This window comes from Poecilia formosa, unplaced genomic scaffold (assembly GCF_000485575.1).
Source record: "Poecilia formosa unplaced genomic scaffold, Poecilia_formosa-5.1.2 Scaffold198, whole genome shotgun sequence".
NCBI lineage: Eukaryota > Metazoa > Chordata > Actinopteri > Cyprinodontiformes > Poeciliidae > Poecilia > Poecilia formosa.
Window position 1 is genome coordinate 185,594 of NW_006800137.1, and position 24,998 is coordinate 210,591.

Here is a 24,998-nt window from a genome sequence, read left to right on the forward strand (position 1 = left end):
GTTCAAAACACTGGAGAGTGAAAAACATTTGTTTTGAAGTTTCCTTCCTTTTTAACTGTAATTTAACTACCTCTGCTAAAACAATTGAAGCATGTAAATCTTTTACAGCTTTAATCTACAAGTCAGATACCTAAGTATCTGCAAGTATGCTTGTGTATCGAGATTCATTTGATCCTCCGTTTCCTCTCTGACAACTGTGGCTTTGGCAAAAGGATGCCAGTAAACAACTACCCTGAAAGGACGGGTAAAATGCATAATTAATCAGATGTATCATAATTATTTTACGTATGTAGAAGAAAAGATGCATAAAGTAAAGGTTTTTTTTTGTGTGTGCACGCTCATGAAACAATTTTGCAACTTTAGTTTCTACACTTTTAACCAGTTTTTCAGGTAAAGATGGAAAACCTTCTGAAATTATTTCATGATTTTTAGTTTTTACGTCACAAAAGCCTTGGAAATTGATCGGAATGCCTACACTTTTAAGATCCACTAAACCTTGCCATCTCCTTTGACTGCAACTATACGCATGTTTGCAATTTATAAAACCGGTGTTTCATGCGGTTTTCTCTTGCGAATGCAGTCCAAAGGGACTGGCGGCTGTTACATTTATAGGTGCAGGGCGCAGAACAAAGCCCCGCTGTGAACTTACGAACCCATGCAACCGGGCTTACGGGTTCTGACGTCAAAAATGAGTCTTACGATGGTTTCAAAGTAGCAGCTATTTGTGTCTGACAAGAAGAATTAGCCCATCAGTGAACCATACAGGACCAGTCACTACACAACAGGCCTCCTAGCTGTCTGCCAATTTCTCTTTTTCTCTGCTGCCTCCTCTTTGTTGTTTGTGTGTCTGCAGTGACGAGGATTAACCCAGTGCGTCGGCTGATGCTGATTGGAATGACGGTCAACACCGAGCGCAGCTACAGCACAAAGAGGGCATGGTGATTTAAGTGTCACCCTCACGGTTACTGTGTTTTCTGTTTCAGCCCCTAATGGTGTTCCCTCTACCCCTTCTCTCTGCTTCTAATTCACACACACACACACATACACATACACACACAAAATGAAGGCTAAGTTGATTCCACTGTACTACTGTACCTGGCAGGAGGCCACTTGGCTCTGAGGGTTGCAGATGGTTGGAAATGGGTTACTTTGACCAGGGCTCAGACTGTCTCAGAGTTCAAAAAGCTTTCTGCAGTTTACATCACATCTCACATTTTTCTGATTTAATTACCACTGCTATGTTCATACTCATGTTTTTCCCTACACCTTTTGTGTATATTTGTAAATATGTGTCAAGCCGTCCTGGATTAGGGGCAAGGATCTTGTTTTAAAGCTCTGTGTGGGAGTGTGGGAGTGTGTGTGTGTGTGTGTATGCACGAGAAGGCGCACACGCATGCTTTAGAATGTGTGTTTGCGTCGTAAGCCCGACCAAGCAGAATACGGCCTGCTGTAAGCCCAGGCATGTGGGATTTGTGTGATTGGGTTTAGTCAACGCTGATGGGCGACGTCTTGGGCTCTGGATGACCAGACACTCCGTGGACGACGCAGACCGCCCTGCTAAAAATATCAAGGTAAGACCTCACAGTCACCCTGACTGGACTCATTAAAAGCAGGATGACCATTACCAGTCGTAAACTTGAAATTTGTTGCAGGACCTGATGTGTTTGTTTTTAAATTCGGTCTTCTTTTAAAACTACATCTGAAATCACAACGTGAAACTTGTTACTTAAAATATAAATTTTATCTGGATTTTTTTATTATTTTTTTAAGGTTACAGGGTTTATAGGTTTTCAAACGGTTAAGTATTTGTTTTTAGCTAATCTGAACGATTAGTGCGAGGTTACGTTTCACACTCCTATGATCCGGCTCTTGCCTGAGGGGTCGGAGAGGTGGGGGGCAGGGGGTGAGGTCTTCATGTTCTGTTGAAAAATGCAATTTCTAGGCATTAAGCTGTTCATCTTCTGAGGAACTCCTGTCATAATTAACACAACGCCGGTCGTAACCTTTTAACTGCCCCCAGGCTGGGCCTCTGCCGCTTTTCAAAGTGAATTCTCCGTAGCTCAACGCTTGAGATTTTAACCTCAGGAATCTTGCAAGAATGGAAATGTCAACATGGGGTCACCGGGGTGTTATGATCTTCTTAGAGCAGGAAAAGAATATGGCAGCAATTTGCAAGCAAATATTGTGTCTCGTGAATAATTGGGGTTAAGGTTTATGGTCACTCCCGCTCTAACAGTCACATTACTGCTCTAAGCTCTTAGTCTTTGCACCTTACGGAAAATTGAATTTCAATATTTCAAAACAACAACTACAACATTACTTATCAGTTTTCAAAGCCACCACTTTATATTTTTATGTCGTACTTTTTTCAACAAAAAAAGTCTCACCATTTATCACAGATAAGTCAGCCAATCAGCTGCTTCATCAGTACACGCTTGGTAAAACGTTGGGTCTCATCTTTTAAGATATGTGGCAAAATTGATGAAGAGAGCTCGTTCTCTCTTAGACTTTATAACTGGAATATTCAATATTTGTGTGTAACTTCGGATTCACAAGGATTAAAGGTCTTCACGTTCCCAGTTTTAATAACTTTAAATACAGCAACTTACAAAAGTAAGTGTCTGATCACCAGTTTCTGGCTGTAATAACCTAATCTGTGCACTTGCTCTTCATCATTCCTCTTTAGGTGCAAAGATAATTACTTCAGTTTTGTTTCTGTTCAGGTGGAGAAGGTTATGGCACATCCATGCATTGATTCTTTTTTTTCCCCCTAAGCACCTGTTCAGTGCTGCATATCATCCGTGCAGTTATGATAACTAACTTATTACTTGTTATAGCCTGAGCTAGCGTGAGCAACCTCGCGGTGCCCCACATGTGAATTGTCTCTGCTCCGATGAGAAGTTATTTATTAACGCAAAGAAATCCCTGTTCTCTAGTTAAGATTCGAACCAGTCAAGTAGCGAACCAGAGAGTCCAACCCGGCCGGCTCTCCAGTTGCTTCAACAATACATCACTGTCAGCCGTGTCAAATTCTGCACTGAGGTCCAACACAACCAGCACTGTGATTCTTCCACAGTCTGTATTTATGTGAATGTCACTGAAAACCTTGAAAAGGGCAGTCTGAGTACTGTGGTGAGCACAGAATCTTGACTGAAAGTCATCAAATCTGCATGTAATAACTTGAGATTTACATCTTTAATTGTTCTGATTCTCTCAGATGACCGTTCTGCTGTTCCTTGGCTTTTTTTTTTTGATTTTTTTTTAAGTCCTTTATTTCTTCATTGACTAGAAGGTGAAACTGAGGACACAAAACAAAATCTCATCACTGAAATTGCTCTCTGGATGCATAATTTAATTGTGCTTGATGCATATTTATTCTGATTATTTTTTTTCTGTAGCATCTCTGAGCCTCTAGATTACTCCTGGCAGCTTTATTCAATGATTTGAATTTCAATCTGACATTTAAGCTCAAGCACTGAAGAGGTCAGAGGGACAAATTAATTCATGTCTCACAAGAATGTTTTTGCAAGCTGTGCAAGAATTGATAATGAAAAGGAGAAAGATTTCAGACAATTTTCTTATAATAAAGGCCAAAGGCCATAATGTGCTTTTCCCATGTTACCTAACTTCTCGTGCAACTACACCGTCAAGAGAATTAATCTCTCCTTCAGGGCAGGATGCTGTGAACTCCGCTTGCCACCGAAAATGTGTTTTCACATCTGCTTATCAGGCCTTTTCAATACAGCATGTACAAAAAAACCTGTTTTTCTTTTCCTCTGGGAGTAGTTTCCTCATAAAGTACTACAAGTTCCTTTGGCTTGTTAAGTGATGTTTGTGCAGATGTGGTGGCAGTGCTGCCTTTCAGACTCTCAACCATAGTTTTCTCCTCTCATCCCATCGTTAGTTGTTTATTTTACAATTGGCCCTAGATTGGAATTGCATGATGTCAGGAAGGCACAGGATGTTATAGAAGAAAACAAGGATTTTAATTATTAGGGTTCAGAAGACGTTTTGTCTTCCATGTATTCGTGCGTTCAACATGTGAATGCGTGTGTATGTGTGTTTGTGTAGTGAAATATTTTGCATTTTAGCAGCTTTGCCACACATAAACAGAGCTCCTCAGGCTTAAATTTTTGAAATCATTTAAATTATGGCAGGGAAACTTTCCTGGTAGACGTTCAACATAGATAATCAAACCTGACAAGTTGATTTAATTACACGTATTAGTTTATCACACTCCTTCACAGAGGCAGAAATAACAGCTAGATGCAATGAAGAAAAGGGTCCAGTTTTGAAAGGTTTGCACTTACTTCATTTTTTTACTCAAGTGGTCAAAGCTTCAGGTAAAAATGTTGAAAACTCAAACCTTTGATGGTGCATTCATTCATTCAGATTTAATCTGAGATGACCACAAGAGGAAGGCTCATTTTGTGTCTGTCGAAAAGCTTGAGTATTCCCCGGTTTTCAAAGAGCAGACTCTAGCAGATTTTTTAGCAAAAATGCTCTGGTATTTCGAAGAACGAATGAAGCCATTCCCAGAGTCTATGGAAGAAAAACAAACCCACAGCATTATATATCCTCCCCTTTTCTTAATGGGTAACAGTTGCTTTTAGCTTGTGCTATGTTTTATTACAACTTAGAGTCTTTGTTGCAGTCTTATTCTCATCAGGCCAAAGCCGACAGTTCCAGTTAAAATGCCAGTAGAATAGACGTTAGTCCACATGTCTGCATTTGTGATGGAAAGACAGAGAAGGCTTTCTCTTGCCATGCGTCCAAAAGTCAAACCAATCACCATTTGCATAGCCACACAGGTTAATTTTCAAAACATTGTCGCTGCGTACCTGTTTTTTTTTTCAGTCTTGCACTGATGACCACTAAAGGTTAACACACCTCTGCTTAACCTGAATTATATTTTCTCATGTCTGTCCCAAGTTAAAAGTGTGGCTGAAAGAGTCATAGTCCTATTTCCAAGCCAGGTAAGCAGGAGGTCATGGAATATGAATGAAATGTTCCAGTCAGTCTAAGAAGATAAAGTTGAAATTCACAAAATGCTTCGATTTATTTCAGGGGTGCCAATGAGGTTTTTATATTTACTCAAATGAAACCAAATCATGTTTAAGATAAATGTACTGACTGTCAGATTGGAGTCAATCTTCGATAAATCATGCGTTCATTATTAGATCCAACTCAAACAGAAAAGAGGAAAGTTGGCTCACAGTGCTGAAAAGTGTACGTTTGTCTTAAGTCCAGACATTTTTCAGGAAAGCCCCTGGGAGTTGTCGAAGCGGAGTGTGATAAGAGCGTTATCTTTCCACACCCTCTCCTTACGTCTGCAGTCCGTCCTGCAGGGCGTTATGTGTTTAATAAAGTTTTGATTTGTCGTCACGTCACAGAAACACGGAACAGGCACCAACTGAGATCTGGTCGGGACTTCAGAGGAAATGCTTTCTACTCGGGCACTCATTAAACTTCTCGGCAGCGACCATTACCTCAGTCCCACCGTGTGATTGCAGACCTGCAGTCGTTTATGCAACATGGACATGCGTGACAGCGTGAACCCTGAGAGCAGAAGCTGTGTTTGGTAAAGTGTCGGCTTTCATGTCCTTGAGCTTTCCATAGATTATATCACAGTCCAGATGGAAATGTTTTACGTTTACCTTCATCATTACATTTATTTCAGTTTCTAAGAAAAGGACTTTATAAAAAAAAAAAAAATGCTTTGGGTCTTTGGGTGCAACTTGTGCTGAAATAGTTGGGATCCTCTTCATGTTTCTAGATGTCCATAAGTGGCTAAGCTTTTTAATAAGTTCCCACATGGAGTTCCCACATGGTTTCACTTAAAGAACCGAGGCTCAGAGTAAAGAAGCAGTGAATATTTCACAGAAATAAAAACAAATTGGCTTTTCTTTCTCTCCCCTCCCATTAATCATGTTATGACCTCCACCCTTTATTGGAAACCGAGGGCCCAAAACAGTTGCATTGTCTTGTTCGTAGGGGCGGTCCTTCAAGAAACAGTTACTTTTACTGCACGTGTATTTTATTTGCACAAAAATAGCAAGTAATTGAAAAGGGAAAATAATAGAAGTTGTTTACGTAGGTATCAATCTGAATTTACTCCAAGAGCCCTAAATAAAATCAAGTGCCACCAAATGGATTCAAGAGAAACGTAAACACTACATAGAATCCCCAGGCATATGATTCACTCCCAGTATGGACGCAATGTTTGTGTTGGTGGTGTCGTGTTATGTCTTTGTTTTATTGCTTGCGAACATTCACAGAATGAACTTTGCCTCTGCAAACCCACTGAAGTTTATAGCCCTGGAGGTGATGTTTTCTGCAGCTGCTAATTGAATTGTCTCACTGTCCTTTGGTATGAAGGAGATGCTTGAGAATCTGCAGGCAGAGGTGGCAATGCTGGCACTCTGAGGGGGCATCTGAATGTCATCCGTGTAAACCTGGCTGAGGGGCTTTCACCTTAATGGTGTTGGATAACTTTTTTTTTTTTTTTCCATAAAATGTGACATGAGATTTGAATGGCATGTCCTGATCAAAATTAAAAGCAACATTTTTGTACTTTATTACTGGAGGCCAATTTAATCTCATCCAGATTAAGTGACTGACTGAGCAGTTTCGCTTTCAGGGGTTTTGCTTCAAAGAGAACAACTTCTGTCTTGTTGGTATTTAAAAGCAGAAACTAGAGTCATACAGGTTGTTGTGTCTTTCAGCTGCAATTACATCGAAAGGTGGTTCTACAAAGTGCTGACATTCCTTGCGGTGCAACTTGTCGTCCTTCCATGTCACAATTATGTAACATCGCATGAAGCATCAAAAAGATAAAGTGTGCGGTTGCAACATAGCGACAAAAAGCTTCGGATACATTTACAAGGCACTGAATCTCTACTGATTGCCGATCCCACGCTCAAAACATTCCAAAGCTTCTCTGGATTACAGTCATAATTCAGGCTGTTACTCAAGTAGAAGAAAAATTCTCAATTTACAGGAATAACCTGGAGGAGTTTGGTTATGGAGAACCAGGTGGGGGGGAGGGGGAGTTAGTCACTCACGGTGCGTCTTCCCACCGCCTGGCACCAAATACGGTTCGAAACATAATTCCTGGAAGAAAACCTCCGACTACCTTTTTAAATTAGTTTAATTTATTCCTAAAATATACTTATGATGAAGTCACTGGTTTTTTTTTATGAAAAAAATAATAATGGAATTAGAAAATTGGCCAAAATGGCTCAAAATAATAATAATAAAAAAGTTTCACCTCTGAAGAGCAGGTGTGTGTGACTAAATGTAAGTTGGACGGAGGGGGGAAGTAGGAATAGAGATCAAAGTATAACAGGTGGGAACAGGGAAGAAAGGAAAAACATGAAGGGGAAAAACAGAGGGTAGGGTCTCCAGAGTAGGGCTGGTGTCTGGTGTCTCTCTGTCTGCAGCGCCCTGAAAGTTGCCAAACATCTCCGTGAGGTTCGGGCTTCCCCCTGTCTGCACTGTGAGACTCTGTGCTTTAATGTGAGCTCTGCCATGACCGTGCCGAGTCAGAGCCACGCCACACTCCATGGCTTCTGTTTGTCTTATTACTCCATCAATCCAAGCATCTGATACTGTGATGTGCAGGTCTGTGCCTGCAGCACGCTCCTGCATTGTCTGAGTGCGTGCATCCATGCATCCATCCATCCATCTACGCATATGTCTAAGCTGCTGCGGGTCTCTGTATAAAGCATGTGTGTGTGTGAGAGTGTGTGTTCCAAGCCAGTGAGAGAGGGGCAACAAGGGAGGGAGCGGGAGGGAGGGAGAAATGAGAGAGGCAGGAGAGCTCAATGGGCAAACACGACGTCCTGATGAGCTAGTGAGGCTGTTTCTCTGGCAAGTTTTTGCCGCACCTCAGGATTCTTTAAGTTTTAAGTAGAAGTTGTTGCTGCTGCTCTTTGCACTTTACTACTTTTTTTCTACAGGTCTTTTCCTCTTCTTCTGTTTCCATCTTAAGGTAAAGTATGCACCTCAGTCAAGATGAAACAGTTTTGGTGATTTAAACTTTTTTTTTTTGTATATTTGCCATTTAGGGTAAAATGTTTGAAATAATGTCTGCTGTATAGGTTAGGATGAGATATTGGACGATTCAGAAATGGTTCTGTTCACTATGGGATTTCTATATTGTGATGTTTACTCGCATATTTTATTTAAAGTATTTAAATAAAATACTTAAATATTTTTATTTAAATAACCATAAGAAACTGTTGCTTTACTAACCATCAGAAACTGTGCTGGAAGGATTTTTCTGCTGTTAAAACTGGAAAAAACACATTTAATACCTGTATAAATTATGCATGCTGTTTATTTATTTATTTAATAATTCATGAGATATGGGATACATGTTTCTTAGTCTGCCTCTTAGTTGCTTAGTTAGGAATGGCAGTTTAAGCTTTTTCTGAAATTGTTTTTTTTTTGTTGTTTTTTTATATAATTTTTCTGTTATGAATGAGACAGTTAAGTGTTGAGCTTAAACAAAAATTGTTTTCATTTACATAATCAATCTCTAAAAAAAACAGTATTTTTACCTTCTAACTTCTTTTGCTTTAAATAAAAATAAACATATATATATATATATATATATATATATATATATATATATATATATATATATATATATAGTTACATTTCAAATTGAGCAATCTTATTCAGAGTAGAAAAGAAAATGATCAACAGGTAAAAATATAACTTTGTTTGAACACAGTTTCATACACAATGTTTTCTTGGCTTTTTATTTTAACAGAAAGTCAAAAGTTTTGTTTTTTTTTCCCCAACTACTTTTTAAAGTAGCTATTTATCAAAGTAAATAGCTATTTTTATTTTGAGTTTCATAATACCAGTCAGGACTAACACATAATAATGTCAATCATTCTGTTTATTCCTGAAGTGCACTTTAGGTTTTTTTTTTTTTTTTTTTTTTTCTGTGAATCTAACATGCGGTGGAGTTTAAAAAACTGAATGATGGGTTTTCCAAGAATTGCATTTCCTAGTTTGTTTGTTTGTTGTTATACTGTGTCAGAAATGCAAACAGCTGTATTCTCCATGCTTTCTCTATGATATACCTTTAATAACAAGAACGCTAAAAATAGTTGTGCAACTGACATCTTGCATGAAACTATGAAGAAAGCACAACGGTGGGTAAATTGACTTGTCCAAACACAATCCTCCTCAATTTGTGTTTTTTAGGATTAAGCAAATACTAAAACGGTGAGACAAAAACTTTATTCTTCATATGACTACTATGATGGGCTGCCGAGAGTCCACCCCATCTCTTACCGAATGTCCACTGGAGATGTGCACAAACGGAGCTGTTAGCTGACAAGGAATATGTGCAGATAGACGGATGTACTGTACAAGCACTTTTCAGTCATGTCCTGTCGGATAGAAAGCTTCATTTCAAAGTTTGCTGAGGACTGAATGATGCAGATAACCTTTCTGTTTTGAACGATTTTGCTTTCTGTCTGTGTGTTGCAGTTTGCCCTGCTGCCAAGTGTCTCAGAAGACGATCTATTTGTGGAGAAGAGCCAAGATTGTTGAAACTTTTGCGTTACCCTACATTCTCCTCAAGCCCCTTTCTCGTCTTGAACACCCTTCTTTGCCTCTCTTGCTCAACAGACGCTCCAACATTCAATTGTCTCACATACACGCCCATCTGCCCTCATTTCTATCATTTAGCACCCTTCCTCTTTCCCGATTATCTTTTACCTGTATAAAAAGGACAGACTTTACTCCCCTCAGAACTGTCCCACACTGTCTCCACACCCTTTCCTAGCTCACTTTATCCTTCTGGCCCCCTCATGGGCACCGTATCAGCCAACAGCGCCAGATTCCCTTCATCGTCACTGAGAAGCTCTCTCCACCCCTAACTGCTTTGCCAACATCAACACCAACACAGCCCAATGGAGACAAAAGATATGATGATGACTAGCGTGTCAACAATGGACAAAGAGGAGATTGGGGGAGAGCTGGGCAAAGGGAGAGAGGAAATAGAGGGGCAAGAGGAGGAGACACAACAGGAAAATGGTAGATTGGTTCTGGCTGATGGTCTCGGAGAGAGAGGACCAAAGAGCTTGACCTCTGGTTCCGGTCAGCAGGTGTCCAATGGCTACACAACCTCCACCCCTCAGAGCCCCAGAGAGGGATCAGCACCAGGATCGGCTGCAGGGGCAGCGCCCGGGCCCACGGGGGGAACTGGGTTAACGGCGCCGCTGGGAGGCCTGAGAACTCTGGTGGTCCAGCAGACCAGCTTAGAGAGGCCCAGAGAGACCTGGAGCAAGAAGATGGACTTCCTGTTGTCTGTGATCGGCTACGCTGTGGATCTCGGAAACGTCTGGCGATTCCCTTACATCTGCTACCAGAATGGAGGAGGTGAGATTTCAAGAGATGTTTGGAAGACAAATAAAGGTCAGGTAGGAGGGTTAGTTGTGAAGTGAAAGCTTCCATGTAAAAGGTGAAGGATTTCATATTGGAATGTGGACAGCACCATAGAAAGCCTCTAGGTCAGATTAATGAATGGGCAGTTTTTCACTGGCAACATTTTTCACATAAATGGTACAAAAAAGAGGAAAAAGAGCACCATATGCTTAGTTGTTCATGAGTAACTTTTTTGTGCCAAATCTCAGGGACAACAAAGGTAAGTTTGTGCTTCCACAAAGCCCGTGTCACCTAACTTGCTCTCTCCTTCACCATCCACACCTAGCACCAAACGAGGCCTCCCTTTTTATTGAATTTGCAATAATAAAATCTTTGTAATTTCCTGTGCTCCATGCATGTGTGCGTGCCACCGGCGAGGTAAGAGATCGAGACCGGGAGACACTTGATAGAGGCAACAGTATTAATTGTGCTTTTTATGAGCGCGCCCTGAGTCTCAGTCCCTCTCCATGCTTAATAACCTGTCTTCCAGGCAGCTGCTCAATCAACCCCTTATCTTCTCTTTCATGTCACAATGAGGCTCTGAGCATGCAAGTACGCACCGCCCTGTTCGCGCACGTGCACACAAACTAAGTTTATGATCAGATAGCAGGAAAGGCAGCATTAGATCTGTCCAAACATCTAATGTGCCCCTTCTCTGCACTGTTCTCGGCCGTGTAATATTTATTTATTTTTCTTACTTTTGAAGTTTCTCTGTATTACCAAATCCCAGTACTTATAATTTATTTATTCAGAAAAGTGAACAGTTGATAAAGCTTAAACCAAAGAAGACAAGAAACCTTTTTTTTCTTATCTGACATGAAATCAGACTAAGCCTTTCCTGATTATAGGCCAGTTAGTATTTCCAATGTTACTGTTATATGTTGCTAAATGTCTGAACAAAGTAACAAAATTATCTCTCCAATTGTTCTAAGTCAGTAGTTTCTATGCACTAGCACTGCTGGGCCTTTAAACAATTTGAGAAAATCCAGATGATGCTCCTGTGGCGTTGGAAACTTCCTATAGGCTAATTCATAGCATTTGAGTTAAATGAAGGGGAAACTTGGATTATATTAAGGAAGCACCTCCTGGTATGACAGTGTGGATACATTCAAAGAAATCATGCCAGATATATAAATGAGAACTGTGGATTGCCAAAAGACTTTTTTATTGTTGGGTACAACATAAGATGTCCAGATGATGCCACATTAACTGCTAACAATAAAACTCTATGATGGCTTTCATACAGTTTAAAGGCAGCAAATGTGCCTTGCCGAATGAGAGGTGGGAGAAAGAAATGAACCAACAGCCCTCCGTTTGCAAAATAACTGCTTGACCTGAGCCACAGTTTTGACCATTGCCTTTAAAGAAAGTCTGTGATCAACCTCTGACTTGGAAGAAAGTCCAAGCAAATTGTTCAAGAAATCATCTTAGTCGTCCTAACTGACATAAAACAAGAAAAGTCTTACTTAATGTAATGCCTGTAGCCAGCAGCCATTGGACGAAAGGGCGACGTACAGCCTTCACAGTTCACCAGTCCATCATAGGGCAACGCAGAGACAAACAGAACAATTATGGACACATACACACTCAGACCTAAGGGTAACTTGTAGCGGCCAATTAAGCTAACACAGCAGATGTACCCAGAGGAAACCAACAATGATTTTTTTTTTTTTCGGTTAAATATTCTTCCAACATTTTGCTGCCTTATTCATTCGCAGAGATGGTATTTGAAAGAAACAAATAGTGAAATAATTGCTTAACTGATACTTTTTGTTTGGTTTCCACATCTACTTCTCCTCCGTGTCGTTTCTTCCCTCCAGGTGCCTTTTTGCTGCCCTACCTGTTGATGGCTGTGTTTGGAGGAGTACCTCTCTTCTACATGGAGCTAGCGCTAGGCCAGTTCCACCGCAGCGGCTGCATCTCCATCTGGAAACACATCTGTCCCATCTTCAAAGGTAACTGAAGGCGCAGGGTTGCAGGTAGCAAACCACTCCGACATGAAGAGCTCGTAGAGCGAACAAGAAGAACCGTGAGGGTCTGACGGACAGCCCGTTTAACCTCTTTGCCCCCCTTCGGTTTAATCCCTTGGTTCCTTGTATTTCTTGATAGATGAACCAACTCTCTGTTATGGAAATTGTCCCATTTTCATGCCAAATGCCAAGTGCTTAGAAACAGAGTAGTATGTAAATTTGCGTTGTTTGGAAATGCCACCCTGATACCAAACACGGACTTGAATACGCTTGCACACACTCATCTCTTTGGATGGATTTTGACTGACTGCTGTCATGTAATTAAACTTTTTTTTTTTTTTAACCTTTCTGATCTCCTCTAAAAACATTTTTTCTCCACTCACTCAGGAATTGGTTTCGCCATCTGCATCATAGCCCTTTACATCGCCTTCTACTACAACACCATCATGGCCTGGGCCCTCTACTACCTGCTGTCATCTTTTCGACCCACCCTGCCCTGGACCACCTGCACCAACAGCTGGAACACGGCCAACTGCAACCACTACTTGTCCTCGGACCACAATGTGTCCTGGTCCAACTCGTCCACGTCCCCCGCCGAGGAGTTCTATACGTAAGTGCATGTAAGTCAGATGTTGAGACGTGGAGAGAGAGAGAGAGACAGAGAGCCAAGCATCAAGAATGGCGTCCAGAAAAGTGATGGCAGTGGTCTGTTTTGGTGTTCAGGAGTTTTGATAACATTACAAGCATTGAAGAAAAAAAAGAATTCAATTCCCTTTGCCTTGCAGGAGGATGCTAACAGCATTTCCATTTCAGTGTGGTATAATGGTGATTACTTCAAGTCAGGTTCCCCGCCCCCCCCAAATGTTTCATTCAGAAAATAGTTTTGTCGATGTCTCCGCTGCGAATCTCCTCAGTCTTATCAGACTCTTGCTGCACCGCCTCCGAGGCCTTCCATCGAGGGAAACTCAGGCTTCGTTCACGGCTGACTTCTCCTAATGCGCGTTTCAAAGAAACAAATTCCTCAACTCCGTCTGGCGCCAGAATTTCCTGTTTTCAGCTTAAATCCCACAGCTGCATTATCATCCAAGTTCTGTGAGCTTAACCTGTGACCGGATATCAACCTTACAGTTAATTTCAAACTCTCTTTTTTTTTTTTTTTTCCACAAAGCACTTTTTTTCTCCTTGGCTCCTTGACATGAAGGGTTGGAGACTGCCAAGACAGTCTGCTGTGCACTCAGATGAACTCTGTACTCATTGAGTTACTTTTTCTAGCCACCCATATTTGATTAATAATATATATTTCCACTTTCTGTCCTAAACAGTGCCCTTTTGCACAGTCTTATTGTATTTTTTTTCTATCACATTTTCTCTCTTCAAACCTGTTCTCAGAGTTCCAAGAATCCCCGTCCTCACGATTGTTTTTCCTCTCAGCTTCCTTCCTCCTAGCTCACAAGTTCTCCCATCTTTTGCGACCTCTTGCCAGGCGCCACGTGCTGCAGGTCCACCTGTCCCCAGGTCTGCACCAGCTGGGATCCATCAGCTGGCAGCTGGCCCTCTGCTTGCTCTTCATCTTCACCATCGTCTACTTCAGCATCTGGAAGGGAGTCAAGACGTCTGGAAAGGTAACGGACGGGGGCGCCTGCGTGGCTGATGGGCTTGTCAGTTAGAGTCGATGGATGCATGTGTGGATGGCGAAAGAGGCAGAGAGAACGCGGAAACTCGTGTTATCACGTTACCCTTGTCATCATCCATCATTGGTCTGTTGAAAGCGAGCCCAACGTGTTGCAGTAAAATCAACAGGTCTGGCCTTAAATTTTGAGAAATAATCACACGAAGCGTTGGCATTGAAACGAGGTTCATCTGAAGTTGCATGCACTTGACTTTCCTTGTAGCCATTACTCTAATCCCTATTTATTATCTGTTGATAAAAAGAAATGCATATCTAATTCAGTTAAGCTTAATTTAATTTAGAGTGCACCATTGTTTTTTTATTACTCCTGATGAGTCTACCTTATATAGTGTGACAAGTGATCACAATCTACAAACACATAACAGCAGTTTTATAGAGAAAGAAATTCCTTTGTTTTCAGTATTTACACTGCGTTAATTCCTGAGTATGAACAGATGAAGGTTGATCTGTCTGTTTTGTTGCTTCCCACACACGTTAGGTAGTGTGGGTGACTGCAACATTTCCCTATCTGGTTCTCCTGGTCCTTCTCATCCGAGGGGCCACGCTGCCAGGGGCCTGGAGGGGCGTCGTCTTCTATCTCAAACCCGATTGGGAGAAGCTGCTTAGCACGACGGTCAGCCGGATTTTCTATTCCGAGTTCTTGTCGAACATCCCAGATGGCTTTTGCCTTTTTTCTGACACTCCATTAATCGGCATGACTAACTTTTTAACTTGGTCAAAGGTATGGATCGACGCGGCAGCTCAGATCTTCTTCTCCTTGGGCCCCGGCTTCGGTGTGCTGCTCGCCTTCGCCAGCTACAACCCCTTTCACAACAACTGCTACAAGTAAGAACCAAAATTCAGAGTTCACATTGGCTCGCCAAAGCAAACATGCCTCTCTCTGTTACAATGTGCAGCTTACATGACATAAGAAGGGGAAATTTCATCACTGAAAAAGAAACGATTCTTCTTCTGTCAAATAAATTTAAAAAGAATCAAAAACTCATTACAATGAACTGATTGCATAAGTATTTTAAAACCTTACACCAATACTTTTTGGATTCATTTTTGTATTTAGTTCCAGCATTCAGTCATTTTTGGCAGTCGTCCATTAGCATCCAACACTCACTGTAGGTTTGCTGTTTTTTTGATGATGTGCACCGTGCTTTTTGTGCTAATCTTATATTTTGGGATTGTGTTCCAAAAGTTCTGGTTTACTGTCACAGACCATAAAAAATTCTCCTATAAGGGTTTGGGAGAACTTATCCAGGCCTGGAGGTTTTGAACTGATGGAAAAGACTTCTGCGCTGCAACCCAACTTCCTGTTCTACACATGAAAATACAGGATCTTGTTGTCACACGTACAACACATCCACTCGCAGGCAGATATTGACCTTTCTATACTAGGATAAAATGTTGTACGTGGAAAAGCTTTATTGTGGTCTCCCTATTTCCCATTAACAACAACTTAGCATTTTGGCAGCATTGTGCTCATATTTGAGAGCTGCCTTAGTAGCATATCCTCTAAAATTACCGGTTGTTCACTAATAATAACTCTTTTTAAAGCTTTGTTCTTTTATTTTCCTGTTAGAGATGCGCTGGTCACGAGCTCGGTGAACTGCCTCACCAGCTTCCTGTCCGGTTTTGTCATCTTCACCGTTCTGGGCTACATGGCGGAGATGAGAAAGCAAAATGTGGACGATGTGGCGAAGGATGCAGGTAACATCGCAGTCCACACGAAGGTGTTCCTGCATTTATTCTCTCGCTGTTTTCTCTCTCCTTATATTTACCCTCAACGTCTCCTTCCAGGCCCCAGCTTGTTGTTCATCATTTACGCTGAAGCCATAGCCAACATGCCTGCTGCCACGTTCTTTGCCATCATCTTCTTCCTCATGATCATAATGTTGGGTCTGGACAGCACGGTCAGTTTGCTCATTAGTCTACAAGCGGTCCGCTCTCCTTTCTGTTTTAACCCAATCTGTTGCTGCCTACATCCCAACTCCCGTTGTGCTTCATCCAACTCCACACAGAGATTTCATGCTTGCCTTGTTCTCCTTCCCCCTTGCTTTTGAGAGGCTCAGGTAATCTTTTGTCCTCTCTTCCCTTCTGAATGACAGTCAATGAAAACAATGTGATATGAGTTTCATATCCCCGTCTTCGTCAGCCCATCTCCATGAGCCTTTGTTTGTTGGCTCTGAGGCGGCCAGCCAGCGACCCGCCGTGCTCTTATCGTGAACTGATAATCAGTTTAGAATCGGCTCTGAGATACAGGAGTTTTATGAGGAGAATCAGGAGGATATTACTGCACAACGTGTCAGAGTACACAGATTCACATTGAACTGGCTTAAAATTTCATCTCGTTCAGTCAGTCTGTGCTTTGGATGTAGTGCCTTACAAAAAGTAGATCGACAAAAAGTAGCACATAATTGAGATGTGGAAGGGAAATTTTAATTTTTTTTTTTTTTTTTTACAATTTTCTAACTAGTATAAATCTGAAAAGTGTTAGCAGACATTTGTTTTCATCTTCCCTTGTACCAATACCAAAAATAACACCATGTGCAGCCAGTTCCCTTCAAAAGCCACTTAGTTATCTTTGTGTGATTTAATCTCAGTATGAATCCAGCTGCTCTGTAAAAATGTCAGGGTTTTACTAGAAGAACACAAATGAACAAGCAGCGTCAAGGACGCCCCAGAACACAGAAGAAACATCAGGGAGAAAGTTGCGGAGAAGTTTAAAAACAGGGTTGGATTACTGAGCAATATCCAACACTTTGAACATTTCTCAGAGCAATGACAAGTGCAAACCTACCAAGACACGATCTTCTGCCTAAACTTACAGACCTAACAAGAATGTGATTTATCAGAGAAGCAAAAAGGGATATGGTGACTGTGGAGAAGCGCTTCACAAATCTGGCCTTCATTTGTAGGATGAGTGACAAGAAACATCTGATGTTGTTTCTTGCTCATCTGTTGCCATGCAGATGAGAAAACACGGAAAAAAACAAAGGAACCACGGAAGAAGGAGCTTTAAAATTATTTTTGCAAAGTGTTCTATGTGAAGGAACTTTTCCAAAGTCTGACCACACAATTGTTTGCTTGAAATATGGAAGAGAAAACCTGTTGAAAGCTGCAAAACATCTGAGACAGTGCGGGGGTGTAATAGATTTTTTTTTCTTGTTCTAACTTCTTGCTTTCTTGTCTTTTGCTCATTGTTTTCGCCATCCTGCCATTGATCTTCTCCCTATGTCATCCTCCCCGCTCCCTGTGTGTCCTCCTCTCTCCAGTTTGCAGGTTTGGAGGGGGTAATTACCGCCATGCTGGATGAGTTCCCTCATTTCCTAGCTAAGAGACGGGAGTGGTTTGTCCTTGGCCTTGTCTGTGTGTGCTACCTTGGGGCTCTGTCCACTCTCACATATGTAAGTTACTGACCAACGTTTCCCACAGTTTAAAACTGAAATAATTACTCGGGTTATCATCTGTTTCTGTCTACATGTGTAATGTTACTCTGCTCATTCAATGTTTTGATTAGTGAGGTTAGAAGACGACTGGTATCAGGGTACATGGCTGCACATCTTTGATAAATATCTGTTTGTTTGTTTGTTTTTTCCCAGGAAGTAACTTGCACATTGACCTTGCCCTTTTTGTTGCTTTTTTTTTTTAATTAGAAAATCTTTTTTTTTGTTTTTTTTAAGTCGATCCATTTTTTTGCACAGCCATGACTGTGCTAGAATCAATTTGATTTATTCTTAGTCAGCTCTATCCACTCCAAAATTAGTTGCCATATGTGTGTTTGGGATCATTTCCTTCTTAGATCAACTAATCCACCTTTTGCAAAGCAACAGTGGATAACCACAAGCAAAGCAGCCCCACAGCATGATACTGCTACTGCCGTGACATTTACATAATAAATTCTGACTTGTGCAGAAAAGTCTTTTTCCCTTGAACAAATGGACTTGAATTGATTCATTTTTTTTGTACAACTTCATTCATTCATTTATAACAGATGATAAACATTCATGTCTATCCAGATTCATGTAGGTTTTCTCATGTTAATTTAACACAACAGCTATTTTGTCACATGATTAGAATGTTAAAAATAAGATTGGATAAAATTAAAACAGTGTTTGTACTCCATGTTTTCTCAGAATGAATGACTGTGATACATGTTATTTAGCACAATATGCTGCGAATACCAATGAGCTGAATTTAGATTACAGCAGTGTCAATGATGCGTTTCTTCTTTCGCCCTGATTTCGTAATGATAATGATGGGTTTCTGCTCTAGTATTTCTGGATGTCTTTGTGATGCGTTCAGGGAGGAGCATTTGTGGTGAAGCTGTTTGAGGAGTACGCTACGGGTCCTGCCGTCATCACCGTAGTTCTGCTCGAAGTCATCGCTGTATCCTGGTTCTACGGTGAGAGATGAACAGCAGTCTGTGTGTTTACTATCACAGCTGCAACAAGAAATCCACAAAAATACTTGTGATAATAATTTTACAAAGTCTTTCCCAAACATTGCGTTTGTGTTTCAGTACGGTTGTATGCTTGATATTTGAGGTTACAGGTCTGTATGCCTGTGTATGTCTTCAGGTACCAACCGTTTCTGCAACGACATCCAGGTCATGCTCGGCTTCTATCCCGGTGGGTTCTGGAGGGTTTGCTGGGTGGCCATCTGTCCCTGCTTCCTCCTGGTCAGTCTTAGACGTTTAGAGCACCTCATGAGGCCTTTGTCAGAGAAAACTGTTCACGGAAAGGTTTTAATATGGTATCTCGTTTTGTGTGTTTTGTTCCTACACAGTTCATCATCATCAGTTTCCTGGCGTTCCCTCCTGAGGTCAAGCTGTTCCACTACCAGTACCCATCGTGGACAACTGTCTTGGGCTACTGCATTGGAGTGTCCTCATTCATTTGTGTGCCTGCTTACATGGTCTACCACTTACTTAACTCTAAGGGAACATTCAAACAGGTACAAAACTCACCTGCAATATTTATCTTTTTTTTTTTATTATTCCTGCGTTTGTTGTCGTCCGCTAGTTCTTATACCATCATGCATCTTCTACTAATGTCTTTTCACTAACCAGCTACAAGGAGCCGTTCCTCACTGTCAGGGTCTCCCCTCTGCTGCGAACACATGACTTGAGATCAAGATCAAAGGAGAAAGTGCAGACCAGGGATTAGAGAGAGAAAGCAGCATCTAGAGCAGACATATGCACCACGCGCCCAACCACACGTTCGCATTATGCCGTGGATGTACAGCTTATCACGTTACCGACGGTCAAGTCAAAAAGATTAATAACCTTTCTCGATTCAGCCAAATTAATATTTGAGGTATTCGTGAGACAGTTATTCAGATTTTTTTTATGTCTAATATCGACATCACGTTTAGAGTTGTGAGAGGGTTCACAGGGGGGAGAAGGACATCAAAGAGACTCACAGACAGACGTTCTCTGGCTGCTGTCCATTGGTGTCAGCTCACACAAAGGGATCAGCATAAGTCAACAAATAGGAGCTGGGCTTTGTGTGCAAACGCGTTGGAGGGGAAGGAGGCAGCGACCTTGTAGATCAGGAGGTCAGACGAGTACGACCAGGTTTAACTGTTTCTGCATCTGATTATTAAATTAAACGCTGATTTAAAACAGCAGCGTCAGTAATAATGGGCGTTGTTGAGGGCTTGTGGGCAAATTTAGTCGTAGTGTTTTACATGCTTCACTAGTGACAGTAGTTTACATTTTCACCATCTTATTGACTCTAAAAACAGACAGCTTACCACTCGTCTCAATAGAAGCCTTTATTTTTGTTTTTAAACTGCATGAATCTAAGTGTTGTCCTCAGCAACAGCAAAGATGAACATTACTAGGTATAGTCACCAGTGTTATTTTCCACAAGACAAAAACTGAAAATGGAAATGAAATTATTTATAAAAAAAAATAAAAAAATCTCTTAACTTTGGGTTAAATTACTCATCTTTTAAACGTTCACCTTTCTTACTTCCAGCAGCAACTAGTTTTACTGCATTACCATCGCCAGCTTGTACTTGTCCATCGGCAGACTTGACTTCACAATTTTATTTCTGTCCTGTCCTGGCAAGGATTTTAACGATATCTAAAGCAACGATGTTTCCCGTTTACAACTTCATCATCACTTACAGGAGTGCAAATATGATGTAATTTCCCATTTCTGAAAATGCCATCCAGTTGAAGTTGGTATGAAGTTGGCTGATGAAATTAGTATTGAAGAACCCCCAACACGTTAGATCATGTTTCAGGGACTGAGTGCACCCAATAGTCAAAAATTAAACAGTGACAGATAAACATTTTGCAGACACTTCTTACATATGCCACTCTTAAGAGCTAACGGTATCTAAACAACATAGAAAAAAATAGAGTTGTAAACTGCTCTTTTTTCCTGGAAATCTAATATTGTGTATCAAATGATCTCAATAATGTAATGCAAAGTTGCAGCCTTTGTCTGACGGCAGGAGTTCTTGATGATTTTTCTTGTTTGTCTTTCCTTCCCCGCAGCGCCTGTTGAAAAGCATCACTCCTCAGCCCAGCACCGACAACCACAGAGATTTATTTGTGACCAACGCAATCTGACCAAACCCGTAGCGCAAGACGGCGCAAATCCCAATTACCTGGAGCGCCCTCTTCTGCACATACTGAAAAACTACAGGGCAAAGGGGGCTGTCTTTCATCGTTCTCGCATCTTTTCAAACATCTCCTTCCTGTCCCAGTGAGATCTAGAAACGTAAACCTGCTTTGGTTCTCCATGCGGATTCGGTTCTCGAGAACATTTATGTTTCTTTAAAACATACTTCTCTGAGTTTCACCGCTCTGTGGTTCGTGTCCCTTTCTTTGAAACACAAAAAGCGATAAAGTAACATATTTTGTAAACTTTTAAGTATGATAACGTCATGTAGACATTAAAAACAGACACTTAAACAAGGGATGCTGCTCAATTAGGGCAGGTCACATGCAAACACTACTTTCTATTCTCATTACTTATGACTGTAGTCTCATATAATGCTGTAAAGTTATCCATCCCAATATGTAGCAAAATTCAGGTATTTTTACATCTGTTGCTGAAGCCAAATATTCAAGATTTGTTCTGTTGCTGTTTCATAGCTGTTGTTGTGTCATGCTGTGTTGACTGTCAGCCTGTGTTAATCTGATAGAATCTGGAGCGACCGGCAGACTTTTGCAATGAGGTCCCTACACTGTGAAGCACTGTGACATGAGTGTGTGCGTGCGTGTGTGTGTGTGTGTGTGTGTGTGTGTGTGTGTGTGTGTGTGTGTGCGCGCGCGCGCGCGCGCGTGTGAGTGAGTGTGTCTGTTTGCATGATGGACTGTTATACCATCCAGAGGAAAATGAATCACAGACAGGAAAACCAATTGTGTTCACTCTGAGATGGCAATATGGGATAAATGTATTTATTTCTGAATGTGTCAGTGCTGTCACTTGTGTCTTACCTCGCCCGCTGTTGCACCATCATGGGAAACGCTGCGGAAGGTCCTCATTTGATCTCAGTGGTAGAAGCCAAATCTGGGTCAGAGCTAATACCATTACCATTATCGCACTCTGGAAAAAATAAAAAATAAATCAGCATTAAAGCTCTTTATTTTCTACCAAAAAATAAATAGAAATGTGTGCTTGCTTGCGTGTGCGTGTGCGTGCATGCGTGCGTGTGTGTTTTGGGGAGTGGTGTGTGCAGGAGCAGGACATAAAATTTGTGGGAGCACTGTACATCTACATGTGTAATTACTAGTCCTAATTGGTATTAGTGTAATTTATCTTGTGAAGACCTGCTTCCGCCTTCCATGGACGTGGAGCTGCATGTGCGTTCAGTGCTTGCGTGATTGTCTGAAGCACCTTTACATGTGCCTGTCGTGGTGCGCGAGTGCGCATGCGTGTATGCGTGTGTGTGTGCATGTGTGTGTGTGTGTGTGTGTGTGTGTGAGTGTCAGTGATGTGAACTCATGTTGTCTTGTTAAATGCCAAAATATCTCATGAAGAGCGTAATTCTCCCCTTTTCGCCTCTTTCTCTCGCTTGAGCTTATGTAAGATCTGTGTATGTCAAACACGGCTGTACTGATAAAACATCTGTATAGAATGAAGATATATAAATATATGGGAAATAATAAATAATAATAAAGATGTATGGAAATTAACACCTGCTGTGTGTAAGTTTGTTGCTAACTTTTACATATACAAGTTAAGTCTTGTCTTCTTTTTACCTGATTTTGAGGAGCTGATATTCAGTAAATAGTTCAAATAAAAAAACAAAATAGTTACATTTTGACCTAAGTGCATCACTTGCTTCCCCTATTTTGTTTACTAACTAGGAAAACTGGGTCTCTGTCCTGCCATAGAATGTTGTACTAAATAAAGTCAATTTACACTCTAATCATCTTTTGAAAAGGGAAATACATTTTTAAAATTATTCTCATAAATCTGTTGCCACAAAACACATTTTGCAGAAATTCATGATTAAAAGGTTTGACATTCTTTTCTTTTAAAAAAATGAATCTTTGTGTTTATTTAGCTGGTTATAAAACTCATCATGTTTCCTTGTCAATCATGGAATCTGATGCAAAGAAGCCCATCATGGTTGAAAATGAAATAAACTTACAGTTTAATAAATGGATTTGAGATGTTCTCCCCATGCACATGTATGGCTTCTCTCCAGGAACTCCGGCTTCCTCCCACAGTGCAGAAACATGACTGTTAGGTTAATTGAATTGATTGGTGGTTTTGAGATGGCTTCCTTATTGGCTCTTTTCTGCTATCCACAGAACCTGAACCTTTGACGCCTGATCAATAATGACAGCTCTGATCAGTGGAACATAAAACTGCCCAGAGATGGTCTAAAAAAATACCCACTTTTAAATTGGATGTATCAAATCTTCTTTTTGAATTCCCCAGACAGATTGCACACTCACGTTTTTCTGCTCTATGTTGTGACAAATCAACAAACCCTGTTTTTGTTTTCGTTGACCATAGGTCAGATTTAAATAACTTTTTTTTAGGGAGATACAGCACTGCTTTGGTGAGATGATTGTAACAAAACCATGAATTATATTTTAAACATCTTGATTAGTGACTGGTATGAATTAACTTTATCGATTCCTTCATTTATTCCTTCTGATTCAAACAGTAAAAGTATCATTGCCAGCTACGTTCCCATAATTTTCAAACCAAAAGGCTACAATCTTTGGCTACCATCAAATCTTTCCAACTCTATGAAGCGGTGCTCATGGAGAGCAACGCCTCTATTAACTCTTCCTGTCAACTGCATAATGACTAACAGTCCAGATTTGATGCACAACAACTGAGATGAGCCTTTGAAAAATAATTACAGCACGCCAATTTATCAAAAATCCAGCACAGTCTGTTATGACTCAACTAATTTACATGAAAATAGAGCGACGTAGCCGTGAGGAGTGAGCTGCTTCCCGTTCAAAGGCTGCAGCCGAGCAGAAATCATCTGTTACTTTGAGCCTCTTTAAATCCTGGTTTTCCTGGCTCGCCAGGACAATAATGGCTCCCCTGCCAAACCGTGTGTGCCGCATTGTGCGTCTGCACAAAACATGATAGTTGCTTGTCAACACTGATTAATCCAGTTACTGAGGTCTGCAATCAGCAGCTCCGACAAGCAGCCTTATGTCCACATGCAGACAGAGAATACACCGTGGGGACCAAAAGACAGTAAGATTACACTGCTGCTGCAAGGACAGTCGGTTATGAGTTCCAGGCTAATGAAAGACACGTATGCAGACAGGATTTATGCAACCAAAAAAAAAAAAAAATAGAACACTGAGACTGAGTTTTTCATATTTCATAAGATTACACATTATATCTCACTGGGATCCGATTGGGATTTAATGTGACAAACACAAAGTGTAAATGAATAATGAAAGATGACTATTGCATCTGCCTTCAGTTGATTTTTTTCTCTGCTACCCCTAAATGAAACACAGATCAAACCTTCGGAATGCCTTCAAAATTAGAGCATCCTGAGCTCAACCCATCACCCAAATGCAGAAAGAGTGCGTAAACCTACAAACATGTGGTCATCCACCTAAAGTCATGGTCCTGAAAAGGAAAACATTAATTAGAGAAGCTCATGTTAACTAAGGTGGAATTGTGGAGAGTTGCAATTCAGGTGGGAAAATGTGTTTGAAGGATACCAGTAAGTTGTGCATTCCACAATTCTACCCTTGATTTAAGGATGAAACGGCAAGAAGAAGGCCACGTTTGCTGTGTGCCAAGTCATTAAGGGTACACAGGAATACAGAGTTCTTGGAAGATGAAACCAAATAGAGAAACTCTATTGCCTATATAGAAAATGCTATGTGAGACAGAAGGTTAACCCTGCACCTGACCCTGACGCTCTTCATCCAGTCTTTGATTTACGGTGAGTGGGTGAAGCACATCCCCCTGCTTCTTTGTATTGATCAAGTCCATAAAATTGAAATAAAAATACTTTGAACTTTGTGGTTGTAACAAGAGAAATGTGAAACGATCCAACACTTTCGCAGGGCATTGAAAACTTAAGCTTGCAAATAACTTACTCTGTATTTCCACACACCAGCAGTTTGTTTGGTTTGGTTTGAAATGAAAATCCATGTATGTTCTGTGCTTCAATAGCACCAAACTGAGTTGTGTGTTTTGGGGATACCTCCTAAATGTGTGTGCATGCGTGCGTGTGTGTGTATGTACATGCTTTATTGTGGCAATTTCCTCTGAACTCCCTTTCCCTCTGCCTTGCCTTATCGTTCCTGATCTATATTAAACAGCGACAGCGCAGGATGCGTATCCCTCCACCTCTGTTGTTCCTGTCATCTCAGCATCTGCCATCCTGTCTGCCAGCTCCCCTCCTGCCCCCCCATCACTATCAGCCGTCTATCTGGA

The 24,998-nt window shown here is 41.0% G+C and overlaps 1 protein-coding gene across 3 annotated transcripts; it reads left to right on the forward strand.

Moving 5' to 3' along the window:
* Nucleotides 1–1,464: 1,464 nt before the first annotated feature.
* On the forward strand, nucleotides 1,465–22,255 carry slc6a4a (solute carrier family 6 member 4a). 3 transcript variants are annotated; one of them, XM_016678990.1, is made up of 14 exons: nucleotides 1,465–1,571; nucleotides 9,511–10,404; nucleotides 12,270–12,404; nucleotides 12,807–13,029; nucleotides 13,903–14,041; nucleotides 14,588–14,722; nucleotides 14,831–14,934; nucleotides 15,680–15,807; nucleotides 15,898–16,010; nucleotides 17,373–17,504; nucleotides 18,403–18,502; nucleotides 18,678–18,778; nucleotides 18,886–19,053; nucleotides 20,609–22,255. In XM_016678990.1, the coding sequence occupies exons 2-14, from the start codon at nucleotides 9,936–9,938 to the stop codon at nucleotides 20,681–20,683; spliced, it is 2,022 nt and encodes a 673-aa protein (XP_016534476.1). In that variant the 5' UTR covers nucleotides 1,465–1,571; nucleotides 9,511–9,935; the 3' UTR covers nucleotides 20,684–22,255. The 3 variants fall into 3 exon arrangements, with proteins under 3 accessions (XP_016534476.1, XP_007566812.1, XP_007566811.1); XM_007566750.2 differs by lacking the exon at nucleotides 1,465–1,571 and adding an exon at nucleotides 5,423–5,581; XM_007566749.2 differs by lacking the exon at nucleotides 1,465–1,571 and adding an exon at nucleotides 7,796–7,993.
* Nucleotides 22,256–24,998: the final 2,743 nt, after the last annotated feature.

Excerpts from the sequence above, each read along its gene's own strand:
- slc6a4a (XM_016678990.1), top strand. The coding sequence starts at position 9,936 with ATGGAGACAAAAGATATGATGATGACTAGCGTGTCAACAATGGACAAA. Across the intron at positions 14,042-14,587 it reads GAGTCAAGACGTCTGGAAAG|GTAGTGTGGGTGACTGCAAC; the intron begins GTAACGGACGGG and ends CACACACGTTAG. Across the intron at positions 19,054-20,608 it reads CTAAGGGAACATTCAAACAG|CGCCTGTTGAAAAGCATCAC; the intron begins GTACAAAACTCA and ends CCTTCCCCGCAG.